General features: G+C 65.4%; 2 protein-coding genes across 2 annotated transcripts in view; one reads left to right on the top strand and one right to left on the bottom strand.

The window, feature by feature from the left end:
• Positions 1–22,689, top strand: part of MTMR8 (myotubularin related protein 8) — a 62,651-nt gene extending 39,962 nt beyond the window's left edge. The window contains exons 15-16 of the transcript XR_007246013.1: positions 18,389–18,396; positions 22,679–22,689. The gene's annotated coding sequence lies outside the window, so the exon portion shown is untranslated. The remainder of the gene's footprint in view (positions 1–18,388; positions 18,397–22,678) is intronic.
• The window catches only part of ATP7A (ATPase copper transporting alpha), a 69,901-nt gene continuing 62,367 nt past the window's right edge, over positions 19,669–27,202 (bottom strand). Inside the window, exons 20-23 of the mRNA XM_048513994.1 lie at positions 25,111–25,314; positions 24,126–24,243; positions 23,230–23,332; positions 19,669–20,949 (exon numbers count right to left, since the gene is read on the bottom strand). Coding sequence (XP_048369951.1) covers positions 20,673–20,949; positions 23,230–23,332; positions 24,126–24,243; positions 25,111–25,314 — 702 coding nt within the window. The 3' untranslated portion in view covers positions 19,669–20,672. The remainder of the gene's footprint in view (positions 20,950–23,229; positions 23,333–24,125; positions 24,244–25,110; positions 25,315–27,202) is intronic.

Raw genomic sequence — 27,202 nt, 5'->3', positions numbered from 1 at the left:
AAGTGGTGCAGGGAAGAGCCCGCAAAGCTGCTCCATGTTCCTGGGCTTCCTCGCGGGGGTGGTGAGGGAGGCAGGGAAGGGCCTGCGGACTTGCAGGGTGTGGGGGTAGGCTTTAGTGGAGGCAGAGGGACAGTGATATGCATCAGCAGCCGTGGAGCTGGTGGGGAGAAGGAGCTGGGACCCAACACATTTGCCACAGCTAACGCCAGGAATCCTGCGAGGCAGAATCGAATGTAGGGCAGAGTAGACCTCTAGAACAGGAGGGAGGTTCCATTCATCCCTAACATCAAAGCAGTTAACCCGTCACAAAATTGACTGGGTTAACAGCAGAGATTTTGCCGGATGGCTACCATAACGTAGATGCATCCTTGCTTGTCTTCGAGTAATGTTTGTTTTGGAAGTGTCTTTCTAAAGAGAGATTGTGTGGGGATCCCCGAGCAGCTGTGGCTCTTGAGAAAGGCCGGTGGCCGCCTCTGAGAGACATTCACAAGGGACCAGTTCAAATTCTTTCAGATTATCTTCTTTTGAATGAGACCAGTGGGTGGAGCTTCACTCTCCCCCCTCCACTGCTTAAGACAGTGATGGCGAACCTATGGCACGGGTGCCAGAGGTGGCACCCTCTCTGTGGGCACGCACACCCAAAGTTCATCATGTGGGGGGGCAGAAAATCACCCCCTCACACACACACATCTAGGCTGTCCGGGGCACGATCCTTTACCTGGGAGTAAGCTCGGTTGCTGGCTATGGGGTTTGCTTTTGAGTAAACCCTCCTAGGGTCGTGATTCACCCATTTGAAATGTGGCACGGTTGCTTCACCAAGCTTACTCCTGAGTAACGGGCACCTCAAAGCCAACCGTATTGTCTAAACTAAAACCTCAGTATTCAGGTTAAATTGCCGTGTTGGCACTTTGCAATAAATAAGTGAGTTTGGGGCTGCAATTTGGGCACTCGGTCTCGAAAAGGTTCGTCATCACTGGCTTAAGAAGTGATTCTTGGGTTACTAACCTGATGTTTTGTTGCCAATATGTTTTTTTGCTTAAGTCATTTTGCATCAATGCAGGAAAATATTTATTTTTCAAAACTGAAGTTATTCCCAGGGGCGTACCAGCCCTGAGGACATGTGGGGACACATATCTCCGGGCGCTCAAAAATTAGTCACGTGGGGGCGTAAAATCAGCCCCTATGCTTCTAGTGGTGCGGTTGCAGCTGGAATGAAGGTGCTTTCTGCAGTGGCCATGTGCAAGGCAAGGCGCTCCTCCTGGACAGGCGGGGCACTACAGCCCCAACCCCCAGCAGCCAGCCATCTATCTGCACTGCCGCCGCCCTACATGAGCCCCCGTTGCTGCTGCCTCGCCTGGGCTGGTCTCAGCCACACTGGGAAGAAGGTGGAGCGGGAGGTGGAGCAGGAGGACGGGTGTACCAGGCAGGAAGTGTGGTACCTCTGGCTTATTGTTCATTGGGCGCAGAGGTGAATAGGCGCTCTGCACATACCCGTGGCAGGCTCCCATGCTGCTGCCCCCTCTATCGGGTGCCACAAGTAGGCATGGCCTCTGATGGGGGGGGGGGGGAGTGGCAGCAGTCAATGCTGGGCTGGGAGCCTGCCGCAGCCAAGGCCTTGTTTTTATGCCTTCCAGCCCAGCAGCTGCTGCGCCCGTGTGAGTTTCTCCAGCCGCTCTTCCTAGTCCAGCGGCCAGGGCGCGAGAGAAAGTTGTGCTGCTGCTGCTGGGCCAGGAAGAGGGGCTGGAGCCTGACTTGTGAGTGGGACTCCGCAAAGGGGGGGCCACCCGGAGGGGTTTTTGCCCATGGGCGCCACATGACCCCCATACGCTTCTGATGCTGAGGCTGTTGTATTTTAGTCACATAATGAGTCAGGGTTGCCATTAGTCACAGGCAACTTGACAGCGCTTAACTCACACAGGGAACTCAACCTTTTTTGGATGGTAGATTTTGGGAAAGCATCACAGTGTTACGCGTGGGAGCAAAGTTTGTCTGTATACCTTTCTCAGTATGTGCTAGATTTAAGTCCAGTACTCCTTCGAGACCCACAAGGTTTATGGAGGGAGGTTTGATGAAGGGAACTTCTCCAAATCTTATAGCTTGAAAATCTCGCTGTCCTCTAAGGTGCTTCTGAATTCAACCCTAGCTGTTTTGCTGCAGACCAGCACACCAACCTGCTGAAGCTATTTTTTACTCTAGTGAAGCGGTGTGCCTTGAGACCCTTCGGAGCAGCTGGTGTTCAAACTCTCTTTCTTTGGGGAATCCCTTTCAATATGGACATGCCTGCTACCAAATCTCCTGGCCCAGGCTTATTAGGGATTGGTGGTGGCCCTCATTGACCGAGAACAGAATGCCCCAGAATGCGTGGGAAGGTGGGCAGAGTCAGGCTTGCTGTGTTTTGGAGATGCATGTCTGGCACTACTCCTAGGGGTTTGGTGCGAGTCTTTCAGAAATTCATGGACTATAATTCCCCATCAGCCAACTGGCCAGTACGTAAAATGATGGGGATTGTAGTCCATGAACATCTGGAGAGCCGCAGGTTGCAGACCCCTGGTCTACCCTATTAATCTCTTTGCATGGCTTCTGGAACCCCAAGATTGAGTGCTGTGGTTTTCATACTAAAACTGTGGGCCTGAGAGCTCTGGTGTTGTTGGCAATCCCTTGGCGTCATTGAAGCAATCCCTTGGCGTCATTGAAGCAATGCAGGAAGAGAACAGGAGAGTCAGTCCTGCGGCCTGCTCTGCCAGCATTAACCTGTATTCACATCTGTGTCAATACGTGGAGATGGAACAATACCGATGTGGGTGGTTTCCGCAGCCCTGGGCCGGCAGCCGAAGGAGAACGCACATCCCGTCTCAAACCGTACCTGGGTTTTCTTTTGTGGGGAACTTAAATTGTCTCTGAAATACTTTGCGGTTCCTGTCAGCTGGCTGAGACTGTTATTAATATATCGTTGTCTGAAACTGTGTGATCGGTGGTCCTATATGCCCCTTTCCAGATGGATATATCATTAAAGTCTGATTTTTGGATGCACTGCTAAAAATGTAATGTTATTGGCACTTAAAGGAGCACTGTGTTCTCATAATGTCAGTCTCATGAGAAGTTTGATTTGTATTACTGTTTTTATTATTAAAAGAATATATACCATGCATTTTTAATTCAAAAAGACTTGATGTTGATGTCTGTTGGGTCTCATTTTTTTAATAATAATAATAAGAGTTGGATTTATATCCCCTCTTTCTCTCCTGCAAGGAGATTCAAAGGGGCTCACAAACTCCTTTCCCTTCCCCCCTCACAACAAACACCGTGTGTGGCAGGTGGGGCTGAGAGAGCTCCGAGAAGCTGTGACTAGCCCATGGTCACCCAGCTGGCGTGTGTTGGAGTGCACAGATTCATAAGCCAGTGTTAAAGAGGACCATATTTCAAAGGAATACATAAATTGGACTCTGTGTGTGCTGACAGCGGAGGGCAGATGTTGGGTCAACATGACAACATTTTGAACATCTGAAGCTGCCGTGTACTCAGTTGGAACACTCTGCGGCACAGAGGAGTCCTTCCCATCATTTGTTCCATTTCTATAACATTTTTAAAGGTTTGCTCTGATTCTGTAGCTAAAAATAAACATACCTCTCCCGCCAGGTTTTCTGAATTATACTAATTCCAGAGGTGCAAGTAATACAGAATTCCAGAGGTGCAAGTAATTATACTAATTCCAGAGGTGCAAGTAATACAGAAATCAAGTATACAGCTGACTTGCTGTAGCCAACGAGAGATCCTAGTCAAGCATTCCATTTCCAGCAGAGGCCGGCCGAGCAATGGCATACCTGAGGGGGCGGGGAGACATGCGGGGGCTCCAGACCCAGGCAGCCCTTGCCTGGGTCACGTGGGTGCATTTGGCCACCTGCCCCATTTGCCCGCCAAACTTGCCACTGCACGGCCACCTCAGTTGTGTGTGTGTGTGGGGGGGGTCAATTTTGTGGGGAGGGCATGCAATCAGTATTTCCCCCCAGGTGCCATTTCCTTCAGGTACACCACTGCTGCCATGTTTCTCTAGGACAGGGGTCTTCAAACTATGCCCCCCCAGATGTTCATGAACTACAGTTCCCATCAGCCCTGCCACTTGGCCATGCTGGCAGGGGCTGGCGGGAATTGTAGTCCATGAACATCTGGAGGGCCATAGTTTGAAGACCCCTGCTCTAGGAGTTCGCAAGAAGAACATGACTGTTATGGCTGTTAGCGTTTCGTTGCACAGAGAAGTGGCTTATGTACTGATTAAAAGGGTAAAAGGGGGACTCCATTTAGGATATGAAAAGGGGGAAAGGCAGCATGCTGCTACCTTGCTGGCTACGAAGAGTCTCTCACCCTAACTTCCAAGAAGCAGGATATTAGACCTCAGCAGAGGCATAGCTGGGCCATACTGTGCTCGGTGCGCAGCCTGTATCCCCCCCCCCCACACACACACCCCTTAATTCAGCCTGAAAGTGCAGGCTGGAAAGAGCGGCTTGTTCAGTTGAGGCTGAAAATGGCCTGGTGGGAACTACACTTCCCAGGAGACCTTGGGGCTCCCAGTGCCCCCCAGGAAAGTGCAGTTCCCACCAGGCCGTTTTCAGCCTCAAGCGAACAGGCCTTTTTCCAGCCTCCACTTTCAGGCTGAACTAAGGTGTGGGAAGGTGGGGCAAGGGGCGATCCCCCCCCCCCAGGCACGCTCCCGGTGCAATGTACACACCCCGCCCCTTGTAGCTCCGCCTCTGGACCTCAAAGTATCAATCAAAAGTGAAGTCGACCCGCGAGGGTTGCAAGGAAGAGGTGTGACGCAGCGATATCATCCGGTGGAGAGAAGCCAAGCTAATCTGGCAAGCTAGCGGTCCCTGGCACCTTTTATTAGGGTTTTCGGAAGGCAGGTTCGGAGGCGGGAGAGCAGGAGAATCCTGGGCGATACATGAGTCATAGGGAGTGCGTACGTGCGGGAGGAAGAGTTCCTGTCCGGGCCTAATCCATACCTGGGGGTATGCACCTTTTGTCCCTTTGTCCAGGGCATCCCATGACCGTGAGTCATGGGGGTCTTGTGACAGGTGAGCTCACCTGCCCAGAGGGCAACAGATGGCGCAACCATTCCTTTTTTTTACATTTGTTACATTTAATATTTTTCTTTCATCTATACATTTTTTCCCCCCCCCCCCCCCCCCCCCCTCGACCCCCCCCCCCCCCCCCCCCCCCCCCCCCCCCCCCTCCCTCCCCCCCCCCCCCCCCCACCCCCCCCCCCCCCCCCCCCCCCCCTCCCCCACCCCCCCACCACCCGCCCCGCCCCCCCCCCTCCCCCCCCTTTCCCCCCCCCCCACCCTCTTTTCTTGCCCCCCCCCCCCCCTCCCCCCCCCCCCCCCCCCCCCCCCCCCCCCCCCCCCCCCCCCCCCCCCCCCCCCAACCCCCCACCCCCCCCCCCCCCCACCCCCCCCCCCCCCCCCCCCCCCCCCCCCCCACCCCCCCCCCCCCCCACCCCCCCCCCCCCCCACCCCCCCCCCCCCCCACCCCCCCCCCCCCCCACCCCCCCCCCCCCCCACCCCCCCCCCCCCCCACCCCCCCCCCCCCCCACCCCCCCCCCCCCCCACCCCCCCCCCCCCCCACCCCCCCCCCCCCCCACCCCCCCCCCCCCCCACCCCCCCCCCCCCCCACCCCCCCCCCCCCCCACCCCCCCCCCCCCCCACCCCCCCCCCCCCCCACCCCCCCCCCCCCCCACCCCCCCCCCCCCCCACCCCCCCCCCCCCCCACCCCCCCCCCCCCCCACCCCCCCCCCCCCCCACCCCCCCCCCCCCCCACCCCCCCCCCCCCCCACCCCCCCCCCCCCCCACCCCCCCCCCCCCCCACCCCCCCCCCCCCCCACCCCCCCCCCCCCCCACCCCCCCCCCCCCCCACCCCCCCCCCCCCCCACCCCCCCCCCCCCCCACCCCCCCCCCCCCCCACCCCCCCCCCCCCCCACCCCCCCCCCCCCCCACCCCCCCCCCCCCCCACCCCCCCCCCCCCCCACCCCCCCCCCCCCCCACCCCCCCCCCCCCCCACCCCCCCCCCCCCCCACCCCCCCCCCCCCCCACCCCCCCCCCCCCCCACCCCCCCCCCCCCCCACCCCCCCCCCCCCCCACCCCCCCCCCCCCCCACCCCCCCCCCCCCCCACCCCCCCCCCCCCCCACCCCCCCCCCCCCCCACCCCCCCCCCCCCCCACCCCCCCCCCCCCCCACCCCCCCCCCCCCCCACCCCCCCCCCCCCCCACCCCCCCCCCCCCCCACCCCCCCCCCCCCCCACCCCCCCCCCCCCCCACCCCCCCCCCCCCCCACCCCCCCCCCCCCCCACCCCCCCCCCCCCCCACCCCCCCCCCCCCCCACCCCCCCCCCCCCCCACCCCCCCCCCCCCCCACCCCCCCCCCCCCCCACCCCCCCCCCCCCCCACCCCCCCCCCCCCCCACCCCCCCCCCCCCCCACCCCCCCCCCCCCCCACCCCCCCCCCCCCCCACCCCCCCCCCCCCCCACCCCCCCCCCCCCCCACCCCCCCCCCCCCCCACCCCCCCCCCCCCCCACCCCCCCCCCCCCCCACCCCCCCCCCCCCCCACCCCCCCCCCCCCCCACCCCCCCCCCCCCCCACCCCCCCCCCCCCCCACCCCCCCCCCCCCCCACCCCCCCCCCCCCCCACCCCCCCCCCCCCCCACCCCCCCCCCCCCCCACCCCCCCCCCCCCCCACCCCCCCCCCCCCCCACCCCCCCCCCCCCCCACCCCCCCCCCCCCCCACCCCCCCCCCCCCCCACCCCCCCCCCCCCCCACCCCCCCCCCCCCCCACCCCCCCCCCCCCCCACCCCCCCCCCCCCCCACCCCCCCCCCCCCCCACCCCCCCCCCCCCCCACCCCCCCCCCCCCCCACCCCCCCCCCCCCCCACCCCCCCCCCCCCCCACCCCCCCCCCCCCCCACCCCCCCCCCCCCCCACCCCCCCCCCCCCCCACCCCCCCCCCCCCCCACCCCCCCCCCCCCCCACCCCCCCCCCCCCCCACCCCCCCCCCCCCCCACCCCCCCCCCCCCCCACCCCCCCCCCCCCCCACCCCCCCCCCCCCCCACCCCCCCCCCCCCCCACCCCCCCCCCCCCCCACCCCCCCCCCCCCCCACCCCCCCCCCCCCCCACCCCCCCCCCCCCCCACCCCCCCCCCCCCCCACCCCCCCCCCCCCCCACCCCCCCCCCCCCCCACCCCCCCCCCCCCCCACCCCCCCCCCCCCCCACCCCCCCCCCCCCCCACCCCCCCCCCCCCCCACCCCCCCCCCCCCCCACCCCCCCCCCCCCCCACCCCCCCCCCCCCCCACCCCCCCCCCCCCCCACCCCCCCCCCCCCCCACCCCCCCCCCCCCCCACCCCCCCCCCCCCCCACCCCCCCCCCCCCCCACCCCCCCCCCCCCCCACCCCCCCCCCCCCCCACCCCCCCCCCCCCCCACCCCCCCCCCCCCCCACCCCCCCCCCCCCCCACCCCCCCCCCCCCCCACCCCCCCCCCCCCCCACCCCCCCCCCCCCCCACCCCCCCCCCCCCCCACCCCCCCCCCCCCCCACCCCCCCCCCCCCCCACCCCCCCCCCCCCCCACCCCCCCCCCCCCCCACCCCCCCCCCCCCCCACCCCCCCCCCCCCCCACCCCCCCCCCCCCCCACCCCCCCCCCCCCCCACCCCCCCCCCCCCCCACCCCCCCCCCCCCCCACCCCCCCCCCCCCCCACCCCCCCCCCCCCCCACCCCCCCCCCCCCCCACCCCCCCCCCCCCCCACCCCCCCCCCCCCCCACCCCCCCCCCCCCCCACCCCCCCCCCCCCCCACCCCCCCCCCCCCCCACCCCCCCCCCCCCCCACCCCCCCCCCCCCCCACCCCCCCCCCCCCCCACCCCCCCCCCCCCCCACCCCCCCCCCCCCCCACCCCCCCCCCCCCCCACCCCCCCCCCCCCCCACCCCCCCCCCCCCCCACCCCCCCCCCCCCCCACCCCCCCCCCCCCCCACCCCCCCCCCCCCCCACCCCCCCCCCCCCCCACCCCCCCCCCCCCCCACCCCCCCCCCCCCCCACCCCCCCCCCCCCCCACCCCCCCCCCCCCCCACCCCCCCCCCCCCCCACCCCCCCCCCCCCCCACCCCCCCCCCCCCCCACCCCCCCCCCCCCCCACCCCCCCCCCCCCCCACCCCCCCCCCCCCCCACCCCCCCCCCCCCCCACCCCCCCCCCCCCCCACCCCCCCCCCCCCCCACCCCCCCCCCCCCCCACCCCCCCCCCCCCCCACCCCCCCCCCCCCCCACCCCCCCCCCCCCCCACCCCCCCCCCCCCCCACCCCCCCCCCCCCCCACCCCCCCCCCCCCCCACCCCCCCCCCCCCCCACCCCCCCCCCCCCCCACCCCCCCCCCCCCCCACCCCCCCCCCCCCCCACCCCCCCCCCCCCCCACCCCCCCCCCCCCCCACCCCCCCCCCCCCCCACCCCCCCCCCCCCCCACCCCCCCCCCCCCCCACCCCCCCCCCCCCCCACCCCCCCCCCCCCCCACCCCCCCCCCCCCCCACCCCCCCCCCCCCCCACCCCCCCCCCCCCCCACCCCCCCCCCCCCCCACCCCCCCCCCCCCCCACCCCCCCCCCCCCCCACCCCCCCCCCCCCCCACCCCCCCCCCCCCCCACCCCCCCCCCCCCCCACCCCCCCCCCCCCCCACCCCCCCCCCCCCCCACCCCCCCCCCCCCCCACCCCCCCCCCCCCCCACCCCCCCCCCCCCCCACCCCCCCCCCCCCCCACCCCCCCCCCCCCCCACCCCCCCCCCCCCCCACCCCCCCCCCCCCCCACCCCCCCCCCCCCCCACCCCCCCCCCCCCCCACCCCCCCCCCCCCCCACCCCCCCCCCCCCCCACCCCCCCCCCCCCCCACCCCCCCCCCCCCCCACCCCCCCCCCCCCCCACCCCCCCCCCCCCCCACCCCCCCCCCCCCCCACCCCCCCCCCCCCCCACCCCCCCCCCCCCCCACCCCCCCCCCCCCCCACCCCCCCCCCCCCCCACCCCCCCCCCCCCCCACCCCCCCCCCCCCCCACCCCCCCCCCCCCCCACCCCCCCCCCCCCCCACCCCCCCCCCCCCCCACCCCCCCCCCCCCCCACCCCCCCCCCCCCCCACCCCCCCCCCCCCCCACCCCCCCCCCCCCCCACCCCCCCCCCCCCCCACCCCCCCCCCCCCCCACCCCCCCCCCCCCCCACCCCCCCCCCCCCCCACCCCCCCCCCCCCCCACCCCCCCCCCCCCCCACCCCCCCCCCCCCCCACCCCCCCCCCCCCCCACCCCCCCCCCCCCCCACCCCCCCCCCCCCCCACCCCCCCCCCCCCCCACCCCCCCCCCCCCCCACCCCCCCCCCCCCCCACCCCCCCCCCCCCCCACCCCCCCCCCCCCCCACCCCCCCCCCCCCCCACCCCCCCCCCCCCCCACCCCCCCCCCCCCCCACCCCCCCCCCCCCCCACCCCCCCCCCCCCCCACCCCCCCCCCCCCCCACCCCCCCCCCCCCCCACCCCCCCCCCCCCCCACCCCCCCCCCCCCCCACCCCCCCCCCCCCCCACCCCCCCCCCCCCCCACCCCCCCCCCCCCCCACCCCCCCCCCCCCCCACCCCCCCCCCCCCCCACCCCCCCCCCCCCCCACCCCCCCCCCCCCCCACCCCCCCCCCCCCCCACCCCCCCCCCCCCCCACCCCCCCCCCCCCCCACCCCCCCCCCCCCCCACCCCCCCCCCCCCCCACCCCCCCCCCCCCCCACCCCCCCCCCCCCCCACCCCCCCCCCCCCCCACCCCCCCCCCCCCCCACCCCCCCCCCCCCCCACCCCCCCCCCCCCCCACCCCCCCCCCCCCCCACCCCCCCCCCCCCCCACCCCCCCCCCCCCCCACCCCCCCCCCCCCCCACCCCCCCCCCCCCCCACCCCCCCCCCCCCCCACCCCCCCCCCCCCCCACCCCCCCCCCCCCCCACCCCCCCCCCCCCCCACCCCCCCCCCCCCCCACCCCCCCCCCCCCCCACCCCCCCCCCCCCCCACCCCCCCCCCCCCCCACCCCCCCCCCCCCCCACCCCCCCCCCCCCCCACCCCCCCCCCCCCCCACCCCCCCCCCCCCCCACCCCCCCCCCCCCCCACCCCCCCCCCCCCCCACCCCCCCCCCCCCCCACCCCCCCCCCCCCCCACCCCCCCCCCCCCCCACCCCCCCCCCCCCCCACCCCCCCCCCCCCCCACCCCCCCCCCCCCCCACCCCCCCCCCCCCCCACCCCCCCCCCCCCCCACCCCCCCCCCCCCCCACCCCCCCCCCCCCCCACCCCCCCCCCCCCCCACCCCCCCCCCCCCCCACCCCCCCCCCCCCCCACCCCCCCCCCCCCCCACCCCCCCCCCCCCCCACCCCCCCCCCCCCCCACCCCCCCCCCCCCCCACCCCCCCCCCCCCCCACCCCCCCCCCCCCCCACCCCCCCCCCCCCCCACCCCCCCCCCCCCCCACCCCCCCCCCCCCCCACCCCCCCCCCCCCCCACCCCCCCCCCCCCCCACCCCCCCCCCCCCCCACCCCCCCCCCCCCCCACCCCCCCCCCCCCCCACCCCCCCCCCCCCCCACCCCCCCCCCCCCCCACCCCCCCCCCCCCCCACCCCCCCCCCCCCCCACCCCCCCCCCCCCCCACCCCCCCCCCCCCCCACCCCCCCCCCCCCCCACCCCCCCCCCCCCCCACCCCCCCCCCCCCCCACCCCCCCCCCCCCCCACCCCCCCCCCCCCCCACCCCCCCCCCCCCCCACCCCCCCCCCCCCCCACCCCCCCCCCCCCCCACCCCCCCCCCCCCCCACCCCCCCCCCCCCCCACCCCCCCCCCCCCCCACCCCCCCCCCCCCCCACCCCCCCCCCCCCCCACCCCCCCCCCCCCCCACCCCCCCCCCCCCCCACCCCCCCCCCCCCCCACCCCCCCCCCCCCCCACCCCCCCCCCCCCCCACCCCCCCCCCCCCCCACCCCCCCCCCCCCCCACCCCCCCCCCCCCCCACCCCCCCCCCCCCCCACCCCCCCCCCCCCCCACCCCCCCCCCCCCCCACCCCCCCCCCCCCCCACCCCCCCCCCCCCCCACCCCCCCCCCCCCCCACCCCCCCCCCCCCCCACCCCCCCCCCCCCCCACCCCCCCCCCCCCCCACCCCCCCCCCCCCCCACCCCCCCCCCCCCCCACCCCCCCCCCCCCCCACCCCCCCCCCCCCCCACCCCCCCCCCCCCCCACCCCCCCCCCCCCCCACCCCCCCCCCCCCCCACCCCCCCCCCCCCCCACCCCCCCCCCCCCCCACCCCCCCCCCCCCCCACCCCCCCCCCCCCCCACCCCCCCCCCCCCCCACCCCCCCCCCCCCCCACCCCCCCCCCCCCCCACCCCCCCCCCCCCCCACCCCCCCCCCCCCCCACCCCCCCCCCCCCCCACCCCCCCCCCCCCCCACCCCCCCCCCCCCCCACCCCCCCCCCCCCCCACCCCCCCCCCCCCCCACCCCCCCCCCCCCCCACCCCCCCCCCCCCCCACCCCCCCCCCCCCCCACCCCCCCCCCCCCCCACCCCCCCCCCCCCCCACCCCCCCCCCCCCCCACCCCCCCCCCCCCCCACCCCCCCCCCCCCCCACCCCCCCCCCCCCCCACCCCCCCCCCCCCCCACCCCCCCCCCCCCCCACCCCCCCCCCCCCCCACCCCCCCCCCCCCCCACCCCCCCCCCCCCCCACCCCCCCCCCCCCCCACCCCCCCCCCCCCCCACCCCCCCCCCCCCCCACCCCCCCCCCCCCCCACCCCCCCCCCCCCCCACCCCCCCCCCCCCCCACCCCCCCCCCCCCCCACCCCCCCCCCCCCCCACCCCCCCCCCCCCCCACCCCCCCCCCCCCCCACCCCCCCCCCCCCCCACCCCCCCCCCCCCCCACCCCCCCCCCCCCCCACCCCCCCCCCCCCCCACCCCCCCCCCCCCCCACCCCCCCCCCCCCCCACCCCCCCCCCCCCCCACCCCCCCCCCCCCCCACCCCCCCCCCCCCCCACCCCCCCCCCCCCCCACCCCCCCCCCCCCCCACCCCCCCCCCCCCCCACCCCCCCCCCCCCCCACCCCCCCCCCCCCCCACCCCCCCCCCCCCCCACCCCCCCCCCCCCCCACCCCCCCCCCCCCCCACCCCCCCCCCCCCCCACCCCCCCCCCCCCCCACCCCCCCCCCCCCCCACCCCCCCCCCCCCCCACCCCCCCCCCCCCCCACCCCCCCCCCCCCCCACCCCCCCCCCCCCCCACCCCCCCCCCCCCCCACCCCCCCCCCCCCCCACCCCCCCCCCCCCCCACCCCCCCCCCCCCCCACCCCCCCCCCCCCCCACCCCCCCCCCCCCCCACCCCCCCCCCCCCCCACCCCCCCCCCCCCCCACCCCCCCCCCCCCCCACCCCCCCCCCCCCCCACCCCCCCCCCCCCCCACCCCCCCCCCCCCCCACCCCCCCCCCCCCCCACCCCCCCCCCCCCCCACCCCCCCCCCCCCCCACCCCCCCCCCCCCCCACCCCCCCCCCCCCCCACCCCCCCCCCCCCCCACCCCCCCCCCCCCCCACCCCCCCCCCCCCCCACCCCCCCCCCCCCCCACCCCCCCCCCCCCCCACCCCCCCCCCCCCCCACCCCCCCCCCCCCCCACCCCCCCCCCCCCCCACCCCCCCCCCCCCCCACCCCCCCCCCCCCCCACCCCCCCCCCCCCCCACCCCCCCCCCCCCCCACCCCCCCCCCCCCCCACCCCCCCCCCCCCCCACCCCCCCCCCCCCCCACCCCCCCCCCCCCCCACCCCCCCCCCCCCCCACCCCCCCCCCCCCCCACCCCCCCCCCCCCCCACCCCCCCCCCCCCCCACCCCCCCCCCCCCCCACCCCCCCCCCCCCCCACCCCCCCCCCCCCCCACCCCCCCCCCCCCCCACCCCCCCCCCCCCCCACCCCCCCCCCCCCCCACCCCCCCCCCCCCCCACCCCCCCCCCCCCCCACCCCCCCCCCCCCCCACCCCCCCCCCCCCCCACCCCCCCCCCCCCCCACCCCCCCCCCCCCCCACCCCCCCCCCCCCCCACCCCCCCCCCCCCCCACCCCCCCCCCCCCCCACCCCCCCCCCCCCCCACCCCCCCCCCCCCCCACCCCCCCCCCCCCCCACCCCCCCCCCCCCCCACCCCCCCCCCCCCCCACCCCCCCCCCCCCCCACCCCCCCCCCCCCCCACCCCCCCCCCCCCCCACCCCCCCCCCCCCCCACCCCCCCCCCCCCCCACCCCCCCCCCCCCCCACCCCCCCCCCCCCCCACCCCCCCCCCCCCCCACCCCCCCCCCCCCCCACCCCCCCCCCCCCCCACCCCCCCCCCCCCCCACCCCCCCCCCCCCCCACCCCCCCCCCCCCCCACCCCCCCCCCCCCCCACCCCCCCCCCCCCCCACCCCCCCCCCCCCCCACCCCCCCCCCCCCCCACCCCCCCCCCCCCCCACCCCCCCCCCCCCCCACCCCCCCCCCCCCCCACCCCCCCCCCCCCCCACCCCCCCCCCCCCCCACCCCCCCCCCCCCCCACCCCCCCCCCCCCCCACCCCCCCCCCCCCCCACCCCCCCCCCCCCCCACCCCCCCCCCCCCCCACCCCCCCCCCCCCCCACCCCCCCCCCCCCCCACCCCCCCCCCCCCCCACCCCCCCCCCCCCCCACCCCCCCCCCCCCCCACCCCCCCCCCCCCCCACCCCCCCCCCCCCCCACCCCCCCCCCCCCCCACCCCCCCCCCCCCCCACCCCCCCCCCCCCCCACCCCCCCCCCCCCCCACCCCCCCCCCCCCCCACCCCCCCCCCCCCCCACCCCCCCCCCCCCCCACCCCCCCCCCCCCCCACCCCCCCCCCCCCCCACCCCCCCCCCCCCCCACCCCCCCCCCCCCCCACCCCCCCCCCCCCCCACCCCCCCCCCCCCCCACCCCCCCCCCCCCCCACCCCCCCCCCCCCCCACCCCCCCCCCCCCCCACCCCCCCCCCCCCCCACCCCCCCCCCCCCCCACCCCCCCCCCCCCCCACCCCCCCCCCCCCCCACCCCCCCCCCCCCCCACCCCCCCCCCCCCCCACCCCCCCCCCCCCCCACCCCCCCCCCCCCCCACCCCCCCCCCCCCCCACCCCCCCCCCCCCCCACCCCCCCCCCCCCCCACCCCCCCCCCCCCCCACCCCCCCCCCCCCCCACCCCCCCCCCCCCCCACCCCCCCCCCCCCCCACCCCCCCCCCCCCCCACCCCCCCCCCCCCCCACCCCCCCCCCCCCCCACCCCCCCCCCCCCCCACCCCCCCCCCCCCCCACCCCCCCCCCCCCCCACCCCCCCCCCCCCCCACCCCCCCCCCCCCCCACCCCCCCCCCCCCCCACCCCCCCCCCCCCCCACCCCCCCCCCCCCCCACCCCCCCCCCCCCCCACCCCCCCCCCCCCCCACCCCCCCCCCCCCCCACCCCCCCCCCCCCCCACCCCCCCCCCCCCCCACCCCCCCCCCCCCCCACCCCCCCCCCCCCCCACCCCCCCCCCCCCCCACCCCCCCCCCCCCCCACCCCCCCCCCCCCCCACCCCCCCCCCCCCCCACCCCCCCCCCCCCCCACCCCCCCCCCCCCCCACCCCCCCCCCCCCCCACCCCCCCCCCCCCCCACCCCCCCCCCCCCCCACCCCCCCCCCCCCCCACCCCCCCCCCCCCCCACCCCCCCCCCCCCCCACCCCCCCCCCCCCCCACCCCCCCCCCCCCCCACCCCCCCCCCCCCCCACCCCCCCCCCCCCCCACCCCCCCCCCCCCCCACCCCCCCCCCCCCCCACCCCCCCCCCCCCCCACCCCCCCCCCCCCCCACCCCCCCCCCCCCCCACCCCCCCCCCCCCCCACCCCCCCCCCCCCCCACCCCCCCCCCCCCCCACCCCCCCCCCCCCCCACCCCCCCCCCCCCCCACCCCCCCCCCCCCCCACCCCCCCCCCCCCCCACCCCCCCCCCCCCCCACCCCCCCCCCCCCCCACCCCCCCCCCCCCCCACCCCCCCCCCCCCCCACCCCCCCCCCCCCCCACCCCCCCCCCCCCCCACCCCCCCCCCCCCCCACCCCCCCCCCCCCCCACCCCCCCCCCCCCCCACCCCCCCCCCCCCCCACCCCCCCCCCCCCCCACCCCCCCCCCCCCCCACCCCCCCCCCCCCCCACCCCCCCCCCCCCCCACCCCCCCCCCCCCCCACAGGGAATTGTAGTCCATAACATCTGGAGTGCCAAAGGTTCGCCACCACTGACATAACACTTCTTATTTTCCCCAGGCAATTGGGCAACTGACTGTTTGTTTTGGTATGTATCCAAAAAACTAAAGGGGGAATGTGGTGAATGCACTCCCAGACACAGACACCTTACAGTTCCCGTCTGGTAGCACACACATGTGGCTGCTGTGTCACATGTAAAGAAGCCTGTCATCCAGCAGGCCACAACGTCCCACATGTGGCAAAGTATGTCAGCGAACCATTTCCTAAATGAACATGCCCATGTTTTACATGTCAAGACAAATAGGAAAGGTCAATATGATTTATTGCCAAGTGATGAGCGCACACAGACACCGCTGTCATTTTCCCCCTATCATTCCTGCAAGGATCAGGGCAACGCCAGCTGTTTCGTCTTCCACCATTCAATATTCGCACTGTGAACCTGCCATGTAAGTGAAACTCGGCAGGATGGCTAAGTGTACCCTTCCCTCTCAATAAGAAACCGCTCAGAGGAACCAGTTTCTGCCTAAAATAGGGGTGGACAACCTATGGTGCTCCAGATGTTCATGGACTACAATTCCCATCAGCCAATTGGCCATGTGGGCAGGGGCTGATGGGAATTGTAGTCCATGAACATCTGGAGCACCATAGATTGGCCACCCCTGGCCCAAAGCAAAAACTGGCTGTATACCCAGTTCATTCCCCAAGTAGCCTGCCATTTTTTTAAAAGCAAGTATGTGTGTTTTTAAAAGAGGGAGAACTGTATATTTAATTGAGATACCTGCAGTATTTTAAAGATGGCCAAGCTAGGAGGCGAGACAAGATATGCTACCAAGTTATTTGCCAAATGTGTTGTAAAATGGGCAGGGGGTGGAGAACAGGTAAGAATTGTGGAAGATAACAGTGCAGCAAGTTCTGAGTCACGTTCCTGCCCATACAGAAGTTCAGCAATTTAAATAAAATCAGAATGCAGAAATCTTGCTGGGATCTAAACAGAAAACAACAAATATAAATACAACTAACATAATGCACAGGGGTGTTTTTTCCCAGAGCTGGACTTTTAAATTGTTTTAAAACATGATAACTTAATTTCTCACTAACAAAGTATGTTCAAGAGTGGAAACAAATCTATTTACAGGCAGAGCGTATTTACATTTTCTCTCAGCACAGTACATTCAAGACAGGAAAGCAAACTTTGGTGTATTAACTTAAAGCCAAGTACAAAGCAGTACTCACAAATATTAAGATGGCTGTTCTAAGAAAGTTAGCAAAATGTACAACTGGAGAGGAAAAAGTTCCCAGTGAGACAGATTTTTCTGCAGCCGGAAAACAAGAGCTAATAAGGGCCACTCCTTTGGCTCCATGCTTTGTAGTCCATTTGGACTAGTATTGCATGCAGTGGCCCATATTCCATAGCTGCAGCAGGGACTGGTCTTTAGGGAAACACACATAAAACATTCCCAAAGGGTTTCATGAATCAGCAACATGATTTCCATCAATTTTTTTCCCTTGCCTCCAAAGCATATCCATACGTCCACTGACGGACAGAATTGGCCCCTGTGGCTCTCTAAGTTCCAGAAATTATCAAAAATCTATCTGATTTCAACTCAGAATTTTGTTCAGATGTCCACAATTTTCAAGCAACTTAGTTCTTTGTATTGTCGAAGGCTTTCACGGCCGGAATCACTGGGGTGCTGTGTGGTTTCCGGGCTGTATGGCCGTGTTCTAGCAGCATTCGCTCCCACAGCGTTTAAGCCTCTGAAGATGCCAACCACAGATGCAGAAGTGAGGCGTCAGGAAGAAAATACTACTAGAATACCGACTTTCAGCCTTCTTCAACCACACAGCACCCAAATTAGTTCTTGTATTGTTGAAGGCTTTTGTTGCTGGAATCAACTGGATGTCGTGGAAAACCTACAACAATTAACTCAGTTTTTGCTTCCCTATGGAAAACAGCTACAATATGGCTTCGAGTAATTCCAGTCATGATATAACCACGACTTAAAACCTGCTACCTCGTCATTCTAACTTCTCTGAGTCCGTTGTTAAGTCAATGCATTCTAGTGGTTGCTCACTTTCTGATCTCCGTCTTTCAGCCTAACTTGCCTCAGAGAAATGTTGTGAAGATAAAATGGAGAAGAAGAGAATCTTGCCGTCTACCCTACCTCCCTTCGCAGAAAGGCTGGATTAAAAAAAAAACATTAGTTGAACCTCTATAAAAAAAGGATGACTGTAAAGCACAGGAAGAAGCCCCATGCCATCTTCAAAAAGACCCCCCCCCCCTCCCGCAATTTAAGTGCTTGGGAAGATACCTTAAAAATTAGTATAGAAAAATAAGTACAGAAGAAAAACTGGATTCCTTTACTGGGGATACTTTTAACAGTTGTTTTGTAGGCTCTGATTATGCTTCAAACCAAAAAATACTGGAGCTGGATCCCAGACGCCCTTCTGCTGAGCGGGAAGTCTTCCTCCCCTTTTAACAGAAGGGAACCCTCCCCACTTTGCAGAAGGGGTAATCCTTGGAATCAACCAATACGCTGCAAGACCATTCAAAAAGCTTTCTTACCCACTCTGTCCAGCTGCCAGGGTTTCATGACCAAATTGCGCTCACAGCAGCAGCCCAAGTTTTAGACATGGAATATCTAGTGCAAAGGCTGTACGGTTTTCTTTAAGAGGTGCAGGGCATTAACTACATGTCATAAGACAAAGCATGACACGCAAGCTGACAATCCAGCCGACATGGGATTCCAATCCCATGTTTGCCTCCAACGTGCCAAGAGGGCCTGGGGCACCACTCAGCGAGGCAAAGCAGCTCACCGATTCTTCCTATGAGACAAGGAAACCAGTCCCACGTGAAGGCTCAGGAGCGAGCAGCCAGGGCAGGCGTCGCAAAAGAAAAAGGAAAGAAATGGAGTAGAGAAGTAGAGAGTAGTAGAAAACTTTCCCATTGAAACATTCAGTTAAGTTCCAGGAAGGAGCAGGCTCCTGAGGTGGTCTCTTCAGACTCCGTGGGGACGACCAACCTCAATGCCTTCCCCTCCCATTGTGACCTGGGTAGAACAGTGTTCAGAAATGGCAGCTACTTTATTCTTATATTTCCCTGCCCTGTGATTTAGAGGGGCCACCATGGGGCTGTTTCCTTCAATCCCAGGTCCTCACGTGCAGCAGTAGAATGCATGCAAAGCCTAGTCTACCTAGTCTTGGGGGAGGGAAGAGTCTGACTTCAGCGAGTTTGAAAAACACATAATTATCTGCTACTTATTTGTTCCACATGCCCCAACTCTATCCCTGCTTTGTGCGATGAAGACAACTTTCCTTACAGGCCACTTATTCCAAAGTCATCAATGAAATCCACAAGACAGAACACACTTCAAATTTGCTGGACTGAGTCTGTGACTTTCTGTTAATTCTCACTTCAGCCAAAGTTCCCTGAACTTTGGACTTCCCTCATCAATGGGCTGCTCCTTGTATTGTTGAAGGCTTTCATGGCTGGAATCAACTGGCTGTTGTGGGTTGGCTGTGGGCAGTGGAGCTGTGGTCTGGTAGTTTTTGCTCCTAACAGTTCCCTCACATCTACAGTTGGCATCTTCAGAGGCATGTCACGGTAAGATGTGATTCTCTCTGTGGCATAGTGCAGATACCAGCCATAGATGCAGGTGAAATGTTAAGAGCTAAAACGACCAGACCACGGCTACACAGTCTGGAAAATCCACAACTGCCAGAAATCTCTCGTTCACAGCACCCAGCCACTATTTGGCTATCGGTTAGGAAGCCTTCCTAGTACAGCATTAGTGCACAGCATCCGCTAATCTGCAAAAACGTGGTGGGAACTGCAGAATACTAAGCACTAATTTCACTTCTTGGTCAGAAGAGTCATGCTATTATTATTATTTTTTTATTATTTATTAGGCTTGATAAACCGCACAACCCCCGAAGGGCTCTGGGGCCTTAAAGATCATAATCTAGCCAGAAAACGAGAAAACCATCAGAATGGTTTAGATTGTTTACTTTGACTTAGCACAGTCCGGGGGGTGCTGACATTACAGCACTGGCCATGCCTAGAATTGAAGGCAACAACACTCTGCCAGTTAGGATAATTTGAGACTATTACATTGAGGGCAAAGGGCACTAATAGTTTGATCCAGACAGTTCTTCTGCTCAGTTCCCCTCCTCGCTATAGTCCTCGCCCCGTGACTTCTGTCCCTCCAGGTCCCATGGTTTTTTTGGGTGGTCAGAGGGGTACACTTCCTCCTTTTTCTTCACCAATGGAAAAAATGCTCAGAGCCATCCCTTAAGCCCGTGGTGGCGAACCTTTGGCACTCCAGATGTTATGGACTACAATTCCCATCAGCCCCTTCCAGCATGGCCAATCTGGAGTGCCAAAGGTTCGCCACCACTGCCTTAAGCTTTTATCCCCTTTAGCGGCAACAGAAGATACACAGATGGCCCCCATGTCCCACCCACCCACCCACCCACGGTTGCTTTGACCCTGGAAGGATTGCTCCTGAGGCTACAGGACTCGTGTGGCCAAACAGCGGAATGGACTGGGGAGCTGGCAGAAGGAAGGTGGAATCAGCCCCGTCATCCATCGCTCAGAGAAAAAAGAAGGCAGGAGGTTTGATGCCTGCCGTGTTTGAGTGTGCTCAAGATGCAGGAAGGGAAGCAACCCGAAGGAGCAGGGGGAGGGGGCTCTCCTTGTAACGTCCAAACAGTCTCTGATAACGTCTGCCTGGTCACAAACTACAGAACTAAGCAACATCCCATTGTCTTGATTCCCTTCCTCTTTCAAGTCACACGAATGGAAAAGGAGGATGGGGAACAGCCTTCATAGCTTACTTTCTGATAAGGCAGAGGCTGAGCCGGGAGCAGAAACCCCAGACTCCCCGCCTGCACGTGGAGTGCCCTCGGGAGGAGTGCAAAATGGGAGAGAACCCAAACAGGGATTCTCTTTTTTCTGTCCATGCCAAGGACAAACCTTTCTTCTGACTCCCTTTCACAAGGTGAGGAAGAGGAATCCTGAATGTTCTGCAATAAGGCACATCTGTCTACTAAAAAGTGTCCACTAATTGTAGGCATCGTCATCGACACTCTAAATGCCAAGCAACATGCCAAGAAACAGCCAAGAGCCACGTGCCGGCAGCACCACGGCCACACCCCCAAATGGTGGTGTCTTCATCAGACAATAATTTGAGTGACAGCTCAGCGTAGGAGCCCAGCTTTGACTTCCGGGACATGCGGCTGCATTCTGTTTTTGCTCTGAAGGGTAATACTGGCAAAGCAGTGCAGATACGGTCTATGTTCTGAGTTAGATGTGTGCATGTTGAAAACCAACGTCCCCGTCCAAGTGGGCAATTAATCCCCAAGAAAATGTGTGAGTTTTAAAAAGCACTTAAAAATACAGCTGGGCCAACCTTCACGAGAGATTGGTCAGCACACAAAGGGAGGCTCCGCCCACTCCACAGAGAGTGTCTTTTCAGACAACGGTGTCATCTTCTTCCTGGGAGTCCCCAATGAGAAGCGAATGCTTGTCTGGCTCACTGAGGACTATGTTGCTGAGAGATCGCTTGTCGGAGAGGAGAGAGTTTATCGAGGCTCGGCTGTAGTTGAGGATACGGTCCATCAGACTCAATTTGGGCGACCCCGGAGCAGTTTCATCGATTCCAATGTGGACGCTGATTTCTGAAGGGCTTTTCAGCCGTGTCTGACCACGGGCACGCAGTTCATAATTCTCAAAGGTAGGCTTCTTGTAGCTGATGAAGAGGGGAAAAGAAAGCTCGCCTTTACCAACTGAAAAAATACGCACTGAACAAAACAATCGGTCAAGGAAAAGACTTAGTGCCCTATCTGGCGGGGGGACACACACAAATACTCTGATGGAGGGGTAATTGATAAACCAGGGGGCATCCATTGAAAATGCTGGGGGGAAGAATTAGGACTAATAGAAGGAAACACTTCTTCATGCAACGTGTGATTGGTGTTTGGAATATGCTGCCACAGGAGGTGGTGATGGCCACTCACCTGGATAGCTTTAAAAGGGGCTTGGACAGATTTATGGAGGAGAAGTCGATTTATGGCTACCAATCTTGATCCTCTTTGATCTGAGATTGCATATGCCTAAACAGACCAGGTGCTTGGGAGCAACAGCCGCAGAAGGCCATTGCTTTCACATCCTGCATGTGAGCTCCCAAAGGCACCTGGTGGGCCACTGCGAGTAGCAGAGAGCTGGACTAGATGGACTCTGGTCTGATCCAGCTGGCTTGTTCTTATGTTCTTAATTCTGGGAGCCACCTCCCCTCACCCCCAGTGCTGGGACCCAGTGCCGAAGGTGGCACCAGAGTCCCAGCTGCTAGCAGAGTTAAGAAATTTTTAGCTGAGAAATTCTTACAGGAGGCCCTGCCCTACTGAACTGGTAAATATGGCTGGTGGGGGAGTTGCTGCAGTTACTGGCAACAGCTGCGGGATGTCTGTTTTGTTGCCGGAGGCTGTGTGGAGCTACACCTGCAGCAAGTTAAGTTGGTTGCTCTCTTAGAGGAGAAAGTCCAGCAGCTTGAGGCGGAAATATCTACGCTTCAAGACATTAGGAAAAAGGAAGATTTCATCGACACAGTGGAGCTGACGGTACCGGGTGAGGAACGCATCGGGGATCTCTCAGAGGAAGATGGCAGCTCTCAAACGCTGGAGGTGGGCAATTGGAAAAATGTGACTCAAAGGAATTCAATAGAGCAGTGGTGGCGAACCTATGGCACAGAGTTCATCATGTGGGAGAGGAGTGGAAAATCACCCCCCACAAACACATATCTAGGCTGGCCTGGGCATGATCCTTTACCTGGGAGTAAGCTCGGTTGCTGACAATGGGGCTTGCTTCTGAGTAAACCCTCCTAGGATCGTGATTCACGCATGGTTGCTTCACTAAGCTAACTCCTGAGGAACGGATGCCTTGGAGCCAACCGTTTTTTCTAAACTAAAACCTCAGTATTCAGGTTAAATTCCGTGTTGGCACTTTGAGATAAATAAGTGGGTTTTGGGTTGCAATTTGGGCACTTGGTCTTGAAAAGGTTCGCCATCACTGCAATAGAGGGACTAGGGAGCATTCTTTGAGCTTAAACCTACAAAATCGATTTGAAGTTCTCTCCCTTCTCAGCGAGGATAAGGAAGACGCACAGGAGCAACCGAGCCAGACTTCAGAGAATGTGCAAGTGACAGAAGGTTCAGGCTAGTCGTGGTTGGGGACTCCCTGCTGAAGGGAACAGGAGCAGCGATTTGCAGGCCTGATAAGATGGCACGAGAGGTCTGCCGTCTCCCTGGCCATAAAAGCTTCTTCCTCGAGTCACTGAAAGTTGGTTGCGACTTACCAGCACTTCACACACACATCATGCCATCCATACAGGTTTCCATTTCTGTTGGCTGCCTTTAAAAGATGCTGGGTGGGGTGGGGGTGTTGGTTCAGACAAAGGATCCACTCAGACATAGGAAGGGAAGTCCTACCTCGGTGGTGGCGAACCTATGGCATGGGTGCCAGAGGTGGCACTCAGAGTCCTCTCTGTGGGCACGTGCACACAGAGTTCGTCATTTGTGGGGGGGGGGGGGAATTGCCCCCCCACATCTAGGCAGGCCTGGGCCGCTGGACTTGATGTGCGTGCACCTCAGCGAGCAGGGAGGACTCAGCTGGCAGGCCTGGTGCCTGTGCTCCAAGTGGCTGCTGCCGGGGGGGGGGGGGGCGAGGCAGCAGAGATGCTGGAGAGGCGCAGAGCGGTGCAAGTGGGACTTGCTGGAGGCTATGGCAGGCTGGCCCCTGCTCGAGGGGATTATTCAGGTTAAATTGCCGCGTTGGCACTTTGCGATAAATAAGTGTGTTTGGGGTTGCAATCTGGGCACTCGGTCTCGAAAAGGTTCGCCATCACTGTCCTACCTGCTTTCTTCTAAAAGGTATGAATGCCTCCCTTTTGGAAGGACAGAGCTTTCCTTAAAACGCAGTCATTAAAGGTCGCGTGTCGCCAAGAAAGTGAGAAATTCAGGGGTGCCCCACGTACAATTTCAGCAGAAGAGAGGACACCACAACGGAGACGGAGGAGGCTGCCATGGCTGCAGAGCCCATCCACGGCTGCAGAACCAAACCGACGGGGAGGAAGACGCCTATGAAAGAGAAGCAACTGAGTGTCAAATGGTGTGAACACAAAAAGGAATAAAGCACGCTGAGGGAAACTGGGCAGGGCAAGCGTGTAGCGCTCCATGCAGGAAAGCGGGAGAGGGAACCAGCCCGAAGACAAGGCAGGGAACACTCATCGTGTGGGGCAGATGTGGGACAGAATGTGACAGAGTAGAACCGAGTAAGGATCAGTGGTGTAGTGCTGTGGCGCAAGTGCGTGGAGTGAACTAGGCAGGGAGCAGCAGTGACACAGAGCAGGCGCGCTCTAATCTGGAGGAATGGGTTTGATTCCCCGCTCTGCCACCTGAGCTGCGGAGGCTTATCTGGGGAATTCAGATTAGCCTGTGCACTCCACAACACATGCCAGCTGGGTGACCTTGGGCTAGTCACAGTTCTTCGGCGACCTCTCAGCCCCACCTACCTCACAGGGTGTTTGTTGTGGGGGGCGGGGAGGGAAAGGAGTTTGTAAGCCCCTTTGAGTCTCCTTACAGGAGAGAAAGGGGGGATATAAATCCAACTCTTCTCCTTCTCCTTTTTGCAATGCTTAAATGAGAAGCCCGCTCTCCCCTCAACCCAAGATTGCTTCAAGCAGCATCTAAGCAAGAACTCAGCCACCAGTTCAGGCTTCTGGTGTTTTTTTTGAAGGGGTTATTTTGAAGGCAGCTCCCAGGTACTTCACACAGTTGCCTCCTAAGGAACTCGCTATTGATACCTACTCAGAAATAACAGGCCAAGGAAAAATGGGCACAGTAAGGCAGATGGCCAATGGGAGCTACGTACCAGCCGCTACAGGAACTCCAATGAGATTGTAAATGAGAGCAAAGACAAAGTTGATCCGTATCCTTTTAACAGTCTTCCTTGATAAATCTATACTCGCCACCACGTCCAGCAAATCGTTCTGCCAATTAAGCATTTACAAGGAAAGCTTAGTCAGAGATGGGGCCCTCTTACACTACAGGCTAAACATAAGCATAAGCATAAGCATTTATTGTCATTGTGCACGCACAACGAAATTTACAGCAGCTTTCCTTGATGCACACCATTTCAGACTCATGCCCCATCTTCACTTCCCCCTTCCTCCACCCATCCCTACACAGCCCCAAACACATCAACACGAAGCCATGGAGTTTAGCATAGCCACAGCTCTAGAGTAGAAGCTGTCTCTAAGCCTCTTTGTCCTAGTTTTGATAGACCCGTATCGTCTGCCAGATGGTAGCAGTTCAAAAAGAGAGTGTGCTGGAGGAGATGGGTCCCTCAGAATATTTTGGGCTTGTTTTAGGCTTCGGGAATTATAGAGTTCTTGCAAGGAGGGGAGAGGGCAGCCGATAATCCTTTGTGCAATAGTGATCACCCTTTGGAGCGCCTTCCTATCTGCCACTGTGCAACTGGAGAACCATACACAGATGCAGTAGGTTAAGATGCAGTAGGCAAATGAAACACAAACGTGGCAAATGAAACATACAAAGTGCCTCCCAAGTATTAACGCAATAGGAACATTCGATGCCACACCTGCTTCCTTCCCGCCATGCGCACAACATGGTCACCTGCTACGAGAGAAATCAGGATCTTCCAGCACTGTCCTCTGTGTCTAAGTCCTAAATATATGCATGTAAAAGCTGCCGGGCATCTAAATCATTCCTTTCCCCACTAACGGAAACAACAGGCCAAATCTTCTCCCGGTGTTGCTTCATGATTATTTTGAAGGGAAAAAGAAGCAATTTCCTCACCTGCTGCATGAGACCCCGAGCTCAAATCTGTGACTCACCCTAATCAAAACCACATCAGCTGCCTCAATGGCCACATCAGTGCCGGTGCCGATGGCAATCCCAACGTTGGCCATGGCAAGGGCAGGGGAGTCGTTGATGCCATCCCCCACCATCGCTACCCGCTTCCCTTCTTCCTGCAGCTGCTTCACTTTAGCTACTTTGTGGGAAGGAAGCACTTCTGCAAACACCTTCGTGATGCCAACCTAGAAAAGAAAAGAGCCAAACCTCATCAGAAAGTCGCTGAGGCACAAGAGAGCCCTGATGACACAGTTTGGAGTGGCCACTGGGCTTGATGAAAGGCCTGGACTCAAAAGCCACGGCCAAAGCTGCTCAGAAAGCATCTGGCAGCTTGCCTCTTCGGCAACTGGACAGTTCTTGTACAGCCATGTCAGATAAAAATGCATTGTTTTGCTATAGGACAGTGATGGTGAACCTTTTTGAGACCGGGTGCCCAAATTGCAACCCAAAACCCATTTATTTATCGCAAAGTGCCGGCAACTTAACCTGAATACTGAGGTTTAAGTTTAGAAAAAATGGTTGGGTCTGAGGCGTGCGTAACTCAGGAGTAAGTTTGGTGGTAGTCAGTGGCTTTGCTTTGAAGCAACCGTGCAACTCTTCCAACGGGTGAACAACAACCCGAGGGTTTACTCAGAAGTAAGCCCCATTGCCAGCAACCAAGCATACTTCCAGGTAAAGGATCGCGCTTTAGTTCTTTGCATGAAAATCAGTGGGGTTTAACAGCGCTTATCAGGGTTACCTACACTTCTTCCCCAAAACTAGGTCTCAGGTTTAATGCTAATAAGAGCTCAGTGGCCCAGGCCAGCCTAGATGTGGGGCGGGGGGGGGGGGGAGTCTGTGCATGCCCACAGAGAGGGCTCTGAGTGCCACCTCTGGCACCCGTGCCATAGGTTTGCCACCACTGCTATAGGACATTCCCAGATACACACTGTATGGATTCTGAGCAGAAGGAAATTGACTGGAATCTGACTCAGGAGGAAATTGGCTGGAAAAAAACCCTAAATAGATCTAAAATAGATCTCAACTGGGAAACAATAATCTCTTTCTAAAAAGCGGCTTAAAAATTTGGATACTTTGATAGGAAATGTGGGTATTAATAAATGATAAAGAAATTATTTGAGCTTTGTCCAGGCAACAAAGCACTATTTAACATACACCGGCAATAACCAAACAATTGTACAATTCTATTGCATTTTGAAAGCTGAAAGTTATTTGACTGAAGCAGCTGAGACCCATCCCCACAATGCCATGTTGCCCGTCGGCTTCCTTATGTAGCACTGCATGCTCCTAGATCAGCCACTCTCAACCAGGGTTCCGTGGTACCCTGGGGTGCCGTGAGCATGTCCCAGGGGTACCGCGGCAACACTACCGCCCCACCCTCATTTTTGTGGTGTCTCCCACCGGCGCCAGCAAGGACATGGAGCTGGCCCATGGGGCAGGGCCTGCCACAAGGTCAGCAGCCACCCCCCCCCAGTGCTACCCTTCACCCTGGGAGGGGAAGGTAGGGGGTGTGGCAAGCAGGGGCAGTGGGAGGGGAAGGTGGAGGGTGGCGGCAGGGGTACCGTGAGATATGAAGAGTGAGGTCAAGGGTACCCTGACCTCGAAAAGGTTGGGAAACACAGTCCTAGATCATGCATCTGCTATTCCCCCCCCCCTCGCTTTTTAAGTTAAGAATTAACAAAACAGAAAAAAACCCATAATCATAGTTAACAATCAGTTCTAGAGGCTAAGAGAGGAAACAAAATTATACATATATTATATAAAAATTAAATGTTATGACAATTTTTTTAATTACTGCTAGTTGGCCATTATTGATATAAATTTCAATAATCCAAAATAGGTTAAAAAACCCCCACTGATAAGTGGTTACCATTGTACATTTCTAGACTTTTTTCTTGCAAAATAAAAGTTATATTGGCATATTATCTTTCACAGCGTGATTAGCTGCTTTAACCATTTCCCTTTGATCTCCTTTTCAGCAGAATATATGGTTTACTGTACATCTGCTAATCTGAGCTGCAGTACTTAACGCCTAGGTCAGTGGTGGCGAACCTTTGGCACTCCAGATGTTAT

The sequence above is a fragment of the Sphaerodactylus townsendi genome, linkage group LG13 (genome assembly GCF_021028975.2).
Source record: "Sphaerodactylus townsendi isolate TG3544 linkage group LG13, MPM_Stown_v2.3, whole genome shotgun sequence".
NCBI classification, from domain to species: domain Eukaryota; kingdom Metazoa; phylum Chordata; class Lepidosauria; order Squamata; family Sphaerodactylidae; genus Sphaerodactylus; species Sphaerodactylus townsendi.
The sequence above is the reverse complement of the archived record's forward strand: the minus strand, read 5'-3'. Positions and strand labels throughout refer to the sequence as shown.